The sequence below is a fragment of the Dromaius novaehollandiae genome, chromosome 6 (genome assembly GCF_036370855.1).
Source record: "Dromaius novaehollandiae isolate bDroNov1 chromosome 6, bDroNov1.hap1, whole genome shotgun sequence".
In the NCBI taxonomy this organism is placed as follows: Eukaryota; Metazoa; Chordata; class Aves; order Casuariiformes; family Dromaiidae; genus Dromaius; species Dromaius novaehollandiae.
This window is the reverse complement of record NC_088103.1, coordinates 9,206,778-9,219,880: the sequence shown is the minus strand read 5'-3', so window position 1 is coordinate 9,219,880 and position 13,103 is coordinate 9,206,778. Positions and strand designations below refer to the sequence as shown.

At 41.5% G+C, this 13,103-nt stretch overlaps 1 protein-coding gene across 4 annotated transcripts in view; it reads right to left on the bottom strand.

The window, feature by feature from the left end:
• MICU1 (mitochondrial calcium uptake 1) overlaps positions 1-13,103 on the bottom strand; it is a 135,236-nt gene that overhangs the window by 63,345 nt on the left and 58,788 nt on the right. For all 4 annotated transcript variants that reach the window (XM_064513595.1, XM_064513596.1, XM_064513597.1 and 1 more), the window contains one exon: positions 10,704-10,747. In XM_064513595.1, the coding sequence (XP_064369665.1) occupies positions 10,704-10,747 (44 nt within the window). The remainder of the gene's footprint in view (positions 1-10,703; positions 10,748-13,103) is intronic.

The following is a 13,103-nucleotide window of genomic DNA, read 5'->3' as shown; positions in this document are numbered from 1 at the left end:
AAATAAGGGAAAACCCTTAGGAAAGGCCGATGAAAACTGTGGGCAATACATCCTGCTACAGCAACTAAAAATATTAATGCTTTGAACTTCATCTGCATCAAAACGCCAAGCTAGAGGCTATAAAATGAAGGATTTTTTGTTTTAGTTCATTTTTTTAATATACGAACTTTAGAAAAACCACAGCCATTTATTTAGAGATTTTTATGATACAATTCATGTTGGCACCTCACTACCTACAAATTAAGAAAATTCAAAGAGAGATCAAATAAAAAGGCTTTCAGAACCAGATTAAAAAATATGGAACATCTCAGCCCTCACATTCAAAAGCTCTATAGGGGGAAAAAAAAAAAAAAAAGGCAGGCAGGTCCTCCGAGTGCTATGAAACAGGAACAAAAAGGGCTTTTAGGGAGAGGAAAGGAGGATAGTTTTTTTTTTTTTTAAACTGGCTGTATAATGTGGATGTAATATAAAGTATTTTAGACACATAGCCTGGGATTTTTATGTTGCTAAATAAGAAAAAAGCCCTGATCTACCATTTGTGATGGAAGATTTGATAGCATAAGGAATTCCTGAAAATAACTCAAACCTCTTCTTGCAGTGCAAGAGTTTACAACACCATTACTGATGGCTCTACATAATTTATTTTGAGGTCTACATGTCAACACGGGCAAATGCAAACAGGTTCCAAATGTCAAATTAAGAGGTGGCCAAGTAGTAGAGCATAGGAAGATACTTATTCTTTATAGACAAAAACTGCAGCTTATGATCTTTCAAGAGTGCATTTTAGTAAAGAGTTTTTTTAAAAAAACCTTTTACATTAGGTTTATTTATTTATAAGGGGATACAAATATATAGTTAGATGTTCTGCACATTCTTTCCCCTCAAATTTGAATTTGGCCAGGTAGAGAGACTCGAGAGTTAGGCAGCAATTATTATTACTGGTGGTCTCCTGAGACTGGAAAGAGAAATTTGCATTCGCCCCTTCCAGCAAGGCTGTAAATATTCATCACCTTTAAGACAAACGGCACCTGAAAGGCAAGGCCAGCATTCTGTACCACCAAGAAAAATGACACAGACTTTCCAGACCCTTCGCAGGCAGCAAAAACCAGTCATGCAAGGGAGAAACCCCTGCTGGAAAAGCAAAAAAAGGAAATGCCTCTTAAAAGGGACAGTCTACACTTCTTCCCCCCCCCAGCTGGAATACCTCAGCCCTTTGCAGGGTAATGAAACTGTGCTCCTTCAGCAAGGGTTGTGTTCATACAGCCAATACTCCCACTCTTCTCTTTCAAGCATTCAGGGACTTTTTTTTTTCTCCTCCTCACTATAATAGCAGTTTAGGAAGAGCTCCTTAGGAATAACATTAAATTTATATCTGAATCAACTACAGGTATTTTCAATTTATCAGAGGTGCCACAAAAATCTCTCACAAATAAGAATTTAAGTGAGATCTCTCATCTGAGAAGGGTGATTACATTCACATCTGGAAAGAAAAATTCCTCAGTGCTGAAAGGGCATCGCATTTTCAAGGGCTCTCACAGGAAGATAAAATCATAATTACGGAGTGGAAAGAAAATCTGGCTCATAAGGCATAGGTAACCTGCCTCCTCAAGGCAATAAATACATAAAGAGACAAAAATCATGTAGGAAGCTCTCAGGGTACCACGCAGCCCGTTGGAAGGTAAGCTCAGCCCTCTGAGGTCAGAGATTTTCTATCAAAAACAAGTGTTTGAGACAGGAGATTAAACTCTATTCTCCTAACCATACTAATTAGGAGAGACGGTGGGACCAGCTCACTTCTGCTATGCTGCTCTACCTACAACTAGCTCAGCTGGCTTCAGTTCTGCCCCCGAAGGACCCATATTCTAAGAGTCATTCTCGCTAAGTCAAATAATCAAAAATGATGCACGGAGGTTGCTTATGCGATACCATTTTCCTCCCACCACCATTGCCCTGCAGTGGGTGGTTTCTATTACATGCTCGCACACTTTTTTCCCCATTAAGTCCAAAGGGCAGGCAGCACTCAGGAGATGAATCAGGGCTGCGAGACAGCCCGGAGGTGTCTGCAGGACCACGGTATCATTTGTTACAGAAGTTTGACGGGGAAGGATTAAACCCAGGTCCCTGATGTCCCGAAGCATGCTTCTAAAATGAGTTGACATTTGACACCTTTGAATTTAAGTCACTGTAGTTCTCCAGATGGAAAAAATCCGGATAGTGCTTTACCTCATCTCCGACTGTATTACAAAGATAAATTCATTTATGTTCATAATGCACTGTGACCATTTTCTCCAGTAAAAAATACAGTACGAAAGCACATGAGGAAAATAATTCTACGTTAAAAGCAAGTATTGAAAAATGGCTCAGAAGACAAGGTCAAAGCCATACACTAAGTAGTAATCACCCACCAAATGAGGATGGGGTTTGGGGAAAAATAGCATGTAATCATGTAATAGAAAACCTGCCAGCATAGCTACATATGGGTTAAAGAACTGAATTAAGATATGACTAGAAATGTTGCTGTTCACTTCCACTCACTCCTTTCTTCTTGATCTGCTTCTCCCATCCAAACGTACCCTCTTCTCTGTAGAGAATGAGGTCAAACATCTATCAAAATGTTCCTGCCTGTCCTGCTCAATTTATCTTCCTTTCCCTATTCAAAGCTCAATCTTATGCACCTTAAGGATTGAGCCTTAATCTAAAGCAGCAAAATTATCAAAAAAAGAATTAAAGCCATAATGACCCGGTAAGCCACCTAAAGTCTACCCCTTTTTTTTTTAATTAAAGGACTGCATTGCCCCATACCACCCTAGTCTACACAAGCAATTCTCAACATTATACCCAGTGAGTGATGTGAATATGGCTCACCTTCCAACTAGCAGCCTCAAGGCACAACTGCTGCGTTTTCCCAGGAAGCTCCAAAGAAGGAACAGCTCCACTTTTTAATATTAGAAAACTCAAGTGGGACATCCACTTTAGCACCAGATTGCTTATTTTTTGCTAACTTCCTCTATGGCTTTTATTAAGGTCACAATGTGGTAAGACAAACTGAAAGCATCTAGAGTCATTTCCTTCTTTATTTATTAATGCTAAATGAACTCCCCTCTGCTTTCTGGTTTCTTTTCCTAGAAAGTATTTTATGAAGACATTTTATGAACTATATCATGTCTTCAATAAAATCACTGAATACAGTTTACCCTGCATAGTTCTGCAACCCTAACAATTCAAGAACGTTTGCAAAAATAATCTTCCCACAACTCACCTCCCTTCAAATACATGATGTTTCCCTCAAACCTTTTACAAGATTCAGCTGGGAAAATGCCTGCCTTTCCTCACAGAATAAAAAGAATTCCACAGCCTCAAGCGGAAAATGTCATTTTCCAACAGCGAGATAGCCTACTGCAGTCTAATGAAACCATAGAGAAGTCAGAGGCCTCAAAAGATAACATGAAGACAGAAGGCCAGGGAGATAGGTACATGGGCTTTGCTCAAAGATGCTTCCACTAATAAAGCCATGTATTGAAAGGCCTAAATTAGTCCTGAGGACTAAATTAACACTCCAAATTCAAATATTTAGAAATAAACCTTTAGGCCAACGATCAAGGAGCTGAAGATTATTTCTTAAAGGAGCAGGGAGAAGGGGTAAGCATACACTGTCCCTTTTACATGAAAAGTGCAGATTATGGGGTCTGAAGCACAAACCAGTTAAAGCACATGCTGTCTGCTTTGTACCTGCCAGAAATCCTGGTGGAAGGGGAGAAGGTTAGAAAAGGGAAGAAAACGAGGGAATGCTTGGTTACACCAAAACAAGACATAATTAAAATAGAGACACAAGTATACAGCTATTAGTAGCTGGAGCAAACGCTTGCTGGATACCTGGAGACAAGAATAAAAGCACATACAGTGACCAGAACATTTCAGAAGTATCTGCCAAACAAGCCCTGTGAAAATGAGCAACAGAGTTAGTAGTACAGAAAGGTAATAGCGAGTATTGCTAGCTCTGTCAAAAATGAAATACATCACCAACGTTAGGTGCAGGAGGTAGTGAAGTTAAGGGTGAAGTACTTTCTATACGTGGATGTAAAGCAACCAGGGTTTCCACGGGGATGTTTGTCTGCCGTGCATTTACCTATGTTATGAGCAACCAAGCATTTTCTTAGTCATTTTTATTAAAAACAAACGAAGAGAGGCATCTGCAGTTCAGTGTCCGTACACATCCCAATGAACCACATACAGAAAAAAAAGAATGAGGAACATGAATAACATGACACAGCTGATGATATACAGTATATGGCCAACTCCGTTTCCTCAACGGATATAGGAGTCTGGCTTCTCTGGGTAGATCTCTGGGTCCTGATAAGGAACTCAACTATCTAAAAACCAGCCTGCTCCTCCACCTGAAAGCACATTGCAGTCGCTTTGTATTTAAATCCCAGTACTGTTTAAGTCCAGAAATATATAAGGAAGACTGAGTACCTCCATTAAAAAAAAAAAAAAAAAGAGTTCCTTCCTTTAAATACTATGCACACTAAACAAACTTAAAACTGCTGATTAAAGTAATTAGGAGGGACAAGTTTGGCTGAGAGGAGAAAGCTAACAAAAGGACAAGTGAAGAAACCCAAAAACATGGACCAGTGATACCAGCAAAGAAAGTAAAGTGTGTCAGCCTCAGAACATAGATGTGATTATCTGCAATAAACTGTATCTCTGCTTGTTTCCACCAAGATACTTTTGGTGACTTAAGAGTTATTATGTAAGTAAGAAGATGTCTCCTGTTTATTATGCAAAACTACCTGTGCTAAGTAAGATCAGAAGCTGAAGGAATTTGAAAGCAGGAAATAGGAAATTAGACAGTGACATTTCATATAGATTATGGAACAGGATATATGATGTCTCAAATTATCTCTGAGCCAGCCATAACCTAGAGCCAACAGCTGAAACTGGTTACGCCAGAGATTCATTTATTCCAGACAGTCTTACAGTAGGAGCTGGCAGGACCTCCTACAGTTAAATTTACAGAACTCCTCAATTATTTTCCTTGTGCCTAAGCTAGAGAAAGTACTGAGTATCTTTCTCAATTAACAAGCACAGTAAATCAGCCGCACATGCACTTTAGGCTCTTGTGGATTGAATTGCAATAGTTTCTTGTCTTTAAGATATCATTTAAACTTCATTCAAAAGGATGCAACTTCTCAGTTAAACATCATAGGAACAGAGCTCCGATCTGGTGTATGCCTCCAGAATGAAAACAGGACTTCAAACTGGTCTCGCTTACTGCAAGCTCAGGTCTACCACAGCTGGTAGCACGCTGGTCAAAGTCTCATGCTCAAGCTTGAACTCATACACAAAGCAAAGGATCCCTAAGGTTCAGGCCAATGAATAAAACCTCTTCATCTTTCCTTCAGATGTGGCAGCAGCATCGTTCAATCTACCTGGAGGACCTGTTCTAAGGATGGTCTGCCTATCTGCAGTCCTCTCCACAGGAATCTAGGACCTGTTCTGTGAATGATCCATCTACATCCAACCCTCTCCATGGGGATCTACCTGAAGGACCTGTTCTAAGGACAGTCCATCTACCTCCAGTTGTCTCTGTGGGGATCCTGCCTGAGCAGTTCTCAGGCTCCTGGACTCCCAAAGCGCTAGGTAAAGCTTCTGCCAAGGAGCCTCCTCCTGTGCTGGCTCCCAGCAGCTCGACAAGGTTTACTTCCAGGGCAGTCAATCCTTAACGGGCCTGTACCTGCTGTTACGGGGCCTTGGCACATAGATGCGTTTTAAGCTCATCACTCTACTGATCCAATATTCAAGCCTGTCCACCCCTATTACAGGACTGATATGTGATCGTGGAGAGTTTCTTTGGAATGGAAGCGAGTTTCAGATGTTTTATTGGTCCTTAACTGATTATTCCTTCACTACGCAAACTCAATGCAGGACATAAAAAAAAAACACACCACCACCACCTCCCCCACCCCCAAAACCAACAACAAGAACAAAAAACAAGCACAACACAAAAGTACATATAGTTTTGAATGAATTGCCAGGATAAGACAAAAATGGAAAGCACAGACTTGTAACATAAGTTAGTAGCCAGAACACCTGGGCATGCTTAAAAGCAAAGTGCCTTTCCTTCCGCGAAGTGAGGAGGACCAGAAGGGACCTTGACCCTAAAATATCTGTAGACCCTTCTGGCTCCAAGCAAGTCTAGCACCACCGGCAGGGACTGACTGCTTGCTAACCTACATCCCTTGGCTGCACTGCCGAGCGGCTCAGCCCCGGGACACGCTGGGAGCTCCTCTCGTCTCCCTCCCCAGGACCTGACTGCACCCCAGCAGTGCTCCTCTCTGCCTGCGCATGACAGGGCGCGAGTTTGCTTTGAACAGGGGGATATGCAGCTCACTTTAGAGGAACACCACTAACAGCATCACATTTTATTTTTTTTTTTTAAGAGATTAAATCTGCCAGAAGCTTTTTTTTTTTTAATTAAAGGTCAATCATTAATGCATAAGCCAAAAGAACATCAAGTAAACAGAAAGTGCACATGAAAATTTTAAGCCAATTCTGTAATATAACTAATGTAACATTAATAAAGCTTCTGCCACATAACATGCGCTATAAGATATACTTCTGTTCAGTAATTTGAGAATTTTTTCATTTGGTTATTCTTCACTCTTGCCCTGCTAAGCGAGAGGCAAGCAGAGTGATGAAAGGGACAGTACAATACATCGATGTGAAAATCTGAGGTGAGGTCAGCTTCACCAGTTTTGTGCAGTTATGCTTAAAGGTAGATCAAACTATTCCTTGGCCAGAGACCGCCCTCGAGACAGTCCACACAACCCACGGAGAAGAAAATCTCTGCATCGCTCTCAAAGGCATTTTTTTCTTCAGCGCCGTTGAAGAGCCCTAATGAATGTTACACAGTAGGGGAAACAGCACATCTCAAAGAGCACTTCGCTCTTCCTAACGAGGGGCACGCTTTAAGGAGAGAGAGCACGTGGCACTGATGGGCACACTGTTTTACAGTTTAGCCGAAAAAGAGAAGCATTTGCTTTAACATATCCCCAAAATGTAAGAAGGGGAAACGGGCGCTATGTGAATCGAACAGATGAGTGATCAGGGCCTGGACCCCTTAATTCCACAGCCCCCTAAGCTACAAAATAGGTTTCTGCTATTCTCGTATCAGCCTTTTCACTACAACTCAGTGATGGCAGCCAGGCACCTGTCCACATGCCTGCCACGGAAATGCGCTTCAAGTGCGTTCAAGCCTAATATGAACACACCTGAAGGTGTGTTGCAAACTGATTTTTTCTTTTCTTTTTTTTTTTTTTTTGGATTCCAAATGAAGGGCAATCAATGCCCCTTTTCCTTGGTTTTCCAATAGCTTGCTCCTCTGGACAAAAAACAAGCACCCTTAGCCAAAACGGAGCCAGGAGACAGAGTTGCTTCTCTACATAGTCAGCCCAACAGTAGGCCAAAGAAAAACATGAATTCACGTTGGCAAATAAATCTGACCAAAGACTTTTGCTGGACAAACGTCTCTGGGCTGTTGGTCTCAGAACGAGCGAGGAAAAAGCATTTAAGCTCAAGTTACACGAGCGCTGCTCCCATTAATAAGGCAGTAACATTTGTCTCCCTCTCCAGCAACTCTATAAATTACCTCTAAGGAGAAGGAGGACTGGAGAGAGGAAAGAAGAGGGTATTGTATCCTCACCATAACATTCAATCATGCGCACAGCAAGACGCTTCGGAAACCTCACACGATTACAGTGGAGGCCCATCACTCCAAACAGTCTTTGGCAAGAGCAGTTCTAGTGACTGCAAGGCAGGCAATTAGTTGCTTCGACTGTGGTTTTACATAAAAAAAATCTGCTCTGCAAAAAGAGCAGCTCATACACCTGTAATGCAGTGCCAGTTTAATCTTGAACATACGTGCTCAAAATGACACTGATACTTCAGACTGTCCTATAGTATATAATTAAAATGCAACTGACTGCACAGCTGGTTCCATTCTTTGTACTGAATCTCTCTCTAAATTATTATTTACATGCTACCGTAAGTATAAATCTCTGCCTGGAGCTAAAATCAATTCTCTTTTCCGCACTTCAGCCAGTAACTAGCTTGCAGATTGTGAGTACTTTTTAGTCCTACAGCTTGCTTGTGCCCAAATGCTCACATATTCCTTTCACCTTACAAAGGACAGGGAAATTTCCAGTGGACAAGTCTGTTCTGTCTCGGGCGCATGCAGTATCCCCATTACCTCTAAGAGAGGTTCGTAAGGATGCTTAAGGGAACAGTGGACCTCTTCGCCTGCTGCTTGGACTGCTTATCTCTGCCAATGGGCGAAACGAAAGCACCAGAACCACATCGCTGAAGGCAGAGACATCTCCAGGATGAGGAGGCTTTGATAAGCCAAGAGGAATAAGCAGTTGGGAACAGGCAGGAAGACAGAGATGCGAAAGTATTTTATCCCTCTGCTGTTACTACATAACTCAAACCTGAATGAGGGGGGTCAGCTTCGCAGCGCCTCAGTTGGCACTTGGCTGCGTTGAGACGAGATAGTTTTCCAACTAAAAGCCAAAGCAAGCAATAAAGTGAGAATAAGCCGCTATCAGAAAGCTAGGTTGACTCTCAGCTTCGTTCTTTACCAAGGGACTGCCAAGGCCAACTTATTTTGTACTCTCCTGAAACTATCCTCTCACCTGGACATTACCACTACCCTGATAGCCAGAGTTAGATTTAGTCAGTCCCAAGATGTCTTTAAGCAGGCAGCCAAACAAGAACCTCTATTCTTTTCATTTTAAATGCAGCAAATCACTTCTCAAGTGTTATTAGACCATGAAAATGAGGTCCCAGGAGAACACTCTAATAAAGTCTATTACACTACCCAAAATCTGCTGTCTCACTTTCAGTCTATCCAGACCATAGCGCACAGATGTCCAGGTGCAGCACTGACATCTGCACATTACATAAAAAGCAATTTCACTCTGCTGCAGGTCAGAGTGAAAGACGGGCAGTGCGTAAGGCAAAGGCAGAGGGCTATCAATATTCCACCCTCCAGTTGGCATACCCACTCACCATTTTGCAAGGCAAGGTCCTAAAAGCATGTATGATGCTTTCAGGCACAGTATCTCAAACACTGATTGTGGTTTTTAACAACCTAGTGTGGCAACTGTCAAGAACATCACAATGTGTTGCAATTCCAGCCCTCGGTGCCGAGGCACGAAGGAACAGAAAGTCGAGCTCAGCAAACTGTTTGGCTCTGAATCTTTTATCCCAGCTGATAGGAACAGAATGCAGAGTACTCAGGAACAGAGAAACTATTAGCAAAAACAGTGTGGGATTCAGCATTTGTTCCCTAAAAACAAAATCTTGTTTATGTAAAGCCTGAGGGATGAACGAGATAGCTTGACAAGATGAAGTGATGAAAGTGGGCTGAGGGAAAATAGACTGTCATAAACCACTACGAGAAACATTTGACGTCCTGTAAAGAATACATGTATTCTTTTTCTTTGTTTTTAAATCATGAAAAGCAGACATTGGGGGTGGGGAAACAAGTGTTCACAACATGTTTCATAGCTTTATGCATCAAAAACAACTGCTGAAATACTACCTTCCAATTGCCTGTTTTCGAGCAAAACCTTGCTCTGCTGCCTGGGTAACCAGAACATTTCTGCACCAGTGATGACAGGGATCCCATATATTTGATCACCTTCTTTCTTTACTTTTTCCTACTAAAGGCAAAACGCGACAGGAAACAGCACACGTTTAGCCCATACTGAGTCTACGTAAGGCTTTAAACGCAAGCTGCCACGTCAAGACTTTCTGGAAATGCCTGATGCTACATGTCGGGTCCATAATTCAATGATGAACAGACCAGATGATAGTTTCCTTTAGAAAGAAAGAAGTTTGCATTTTCAGGTAATTCTGATGCAAATGAGGTGAAAACATTACTAAAAGCTAGACCATTATTGTGTGCCCACAGCGGTATAATAGAGAATTTAACCAAATCGCAGTTACCCCCATCAAGAAGTTCACGGGCACATGAGCTCTCAGTCCTGGGGTCAGGGCTACCTCTGCTGCAGCTCCACCGCATCGATGCGTTTTATGGTGCAGTTAATTTGCTCTCAGATTCTCGTAAAGGGTAGGATGCTGCACAGGCAGACCTAACCATCAGAGGCTGCTCAGCGTATCACCGACACGCGGTGGGACAACACAGACATCCCAAATGGTCACGTACCACTGTAGAAAGGACCTAGAGTTGAAAACTGGGGAATGAATTAAAGGTATTTGAAGGGGGTGGAAATATATGCTTGGGAAGCAGATAAAACCATAAGAGCGTCTCGTTCCTTCAGGAACCTGGAGTCAGTTCTGGAAGGGAAAAGGTCAAGCAAGTTTCCCCTCAAAAGGCACAACTTGTGGGGCTCTCATATAGTCATATAAAAAAAGCTAGAACTACTATTACTATGTATAATTCCCTCGCCTGCCAGCATGGAAAGTAGTAGTATTTTGACTCTAAACATTAAGCCCCCCCTTTAAAAAAAACTCTCTCATTCACTCCCATGATGTGAGCAACACTGCAATGCTACTGAACAAAAAGCTCCAAAGAGATTACTTCATTTAACTTATACCTATGTACAGCTAATATCTCAAGGACTCTAGGTTAAAAAAAAAAGCTATTGAATAATATATGCTCAATTGTCAAACGTGCTCACCTTTCCATCATAACGTTTCACAATAAACTGATCCAGGCCCAGGTCTGAAAGAGAAAAAAAGATAGTTTTAAAAAATGCTGTTAGAACATAAAAGTTGCATTTCCTGGGACTTTTGCTTGAGTGGGGATTAGAAGGTCAAATGTATTCGCTGAACAATAATGTCGCTAGAAAGTACAAGAAGAGAGAGGGGAAAAAAAACTAACTTCTTCTATTTTGTACATCGCATTTTATTATGAAAGGCAACCAAGTCATAGCATGAGGCAGGAAAATCTCCTTCTAGCAGGGACTATAGCAGCATAATACTCAGTACGTCTCAGAAGGTCTGAAACACCTGCCCTGCTGGAAAAACAAAGAACTGCTCCAAAAATTAACTGGTAAGTCTCCAAATAAATCCAAAAAGCTTGCTCTATTTTTATATAAACGTGCTTGCAAACAGTCAGATTTTAAAGTTGTAGCAGCATTCATAAGAAGGCGAATGCTTTAGCTAGAAAGGTATTTTGGGAGAAGGCAGGGATGGAGGTTATTTGTATTACTAAATTTTCTCTCTCATACCATCACAAAACAATTTTTCCATCCCTAAGAGATAAACCCCCCCCAGCATTTGCAGAGTTAAGGAACAAAGCTCTCAATCTCATCAGCCATGCCCAGAAGGCTACGCATACACTGATGAACGCACAGATAGGCAAGATGACAGAAATATTCAGAGAGAATAATTATTTGTGCTTTGCAATACAAAGCCAGAAAGATGCTTTCAGAAAAAGGAGATAAACCAGAACTCAACCTGAGCTCTTCCGATCACTCAGGAGAGCAAGCGCCGATTTTCGACTCTCTGAAGAATAAAAAGCCCTGAAACAGCTAAAACCCATGCATTTTCCGCCACGGTTTATGATAATTATCACATCTTCATTTCAATTTTAATTAGCAAAAAGATGTAAAACCAAATGACACCTCTCCAGCTGCATTCAGAAGGGTGCTGAACAGACTGCTGCGTCGCCCAACTGCCAAGGAAAACAATAAAACACTTCCCATCTATTCAAAGGGTTTGTAATGGTTATGGGGCAGAAAAGGGAGTTACTCATTGCTGCAGGATCACCTCCTGGTGATCCTCTCTGAACCAAAGCAGTTAAAACTCCTCTACCATCAACCTCAAACGTCAAGGGAATTGTCAGAGGCCTTTCTGAATTTGTGTGTTTTTAAGTGAGAAAGCACCTTCTTAATATTTTGCATGCCTGACAAGAGTGAAAAGTACATACTTAAACTTGCTTTCCAAATTCAATCTTGTTTCCTTCTGAAGAATTTTGTCCCTCCTCAAAGTTGCAGACAAACACAGTAAGACGAATATTGTTGCGTTTAGAGGAAGGATTTATTTAATAAATGTGTTTATTTTGCCAGAGACCCATTATCCGGTCAGAGCTGAACCCTGAGCATCCATATGGAGACTGATGGCTTAGCTTTACATGTCCATGTGTTGTAATAAGGTCAGTCTCGAGCACACCTCGTATGCCTGTGCCAGGGAACAGGGCTGCAAGACATATCCCCGACAGTCCCACATTATACACATACTCCTAGAAAGCTAAAAAAGGACACACATTAAAAATAGCAAGTGAAAATATGTCTTAATGGCGAAACCCCTCTAATGGGACATTAGTATTAGGAAAGCAAACAGGTTTCAAGCAAGACCCAAAATGAACAGATGCTCTTGCCAACAAACAGCTAGAAAAGATGAGCTAACAACTATTTGCTTTGATACAGACCCCCATAAAGATACACATGACAAGCTATTAAAAACAGCCAAGTGACACCTAAAAAGACAAAACATCAGTATCTATACTAAAGGAAAAAGTTAAATATTAGAAACTTCATGCTTTCCACATGGGGTAGGGAAAAGGGAAGGTGAGGAGGGGTATGACTGGGGGAGACTAAAAAGCACCAAGGGAGTCAACAGTAGCAGGTTACAAAAGTGATGGATTCAAAGGAAAACACACCAGCAAAAATCAGCAGTTTTGAACACAGGTGAATTTCTCTCTGGGTTGGGGTTCAATCCAGCCTCATTCACTGGTGCGTGGAGCTACTTGTTTTCATGTTTTTCCTCAAATGCCATTGTATATAACCAAAAGGCACAGGAAAACCCAACATCCAGGTAACCGGAGATTATTCCCGCAAGGGACAGAGCAATGGACCGTGACATACTTGTATAGCTTTTTTGTAACTGCATCTGAACATTCATCCTAGATGTAGGAGCTGCCAGGCCTACCCAAGCTTAAGAGCTTAGAGCAATTCATAATTTGCTGAAGAAACTGCTTACAGCCACAGCAGTTGCTACAGAAATGTTTCCATCATTACCTTAAATTTTAGAAATATCAAGTTATGTCAGACTCCTTCAACACAACCGTATCTGAA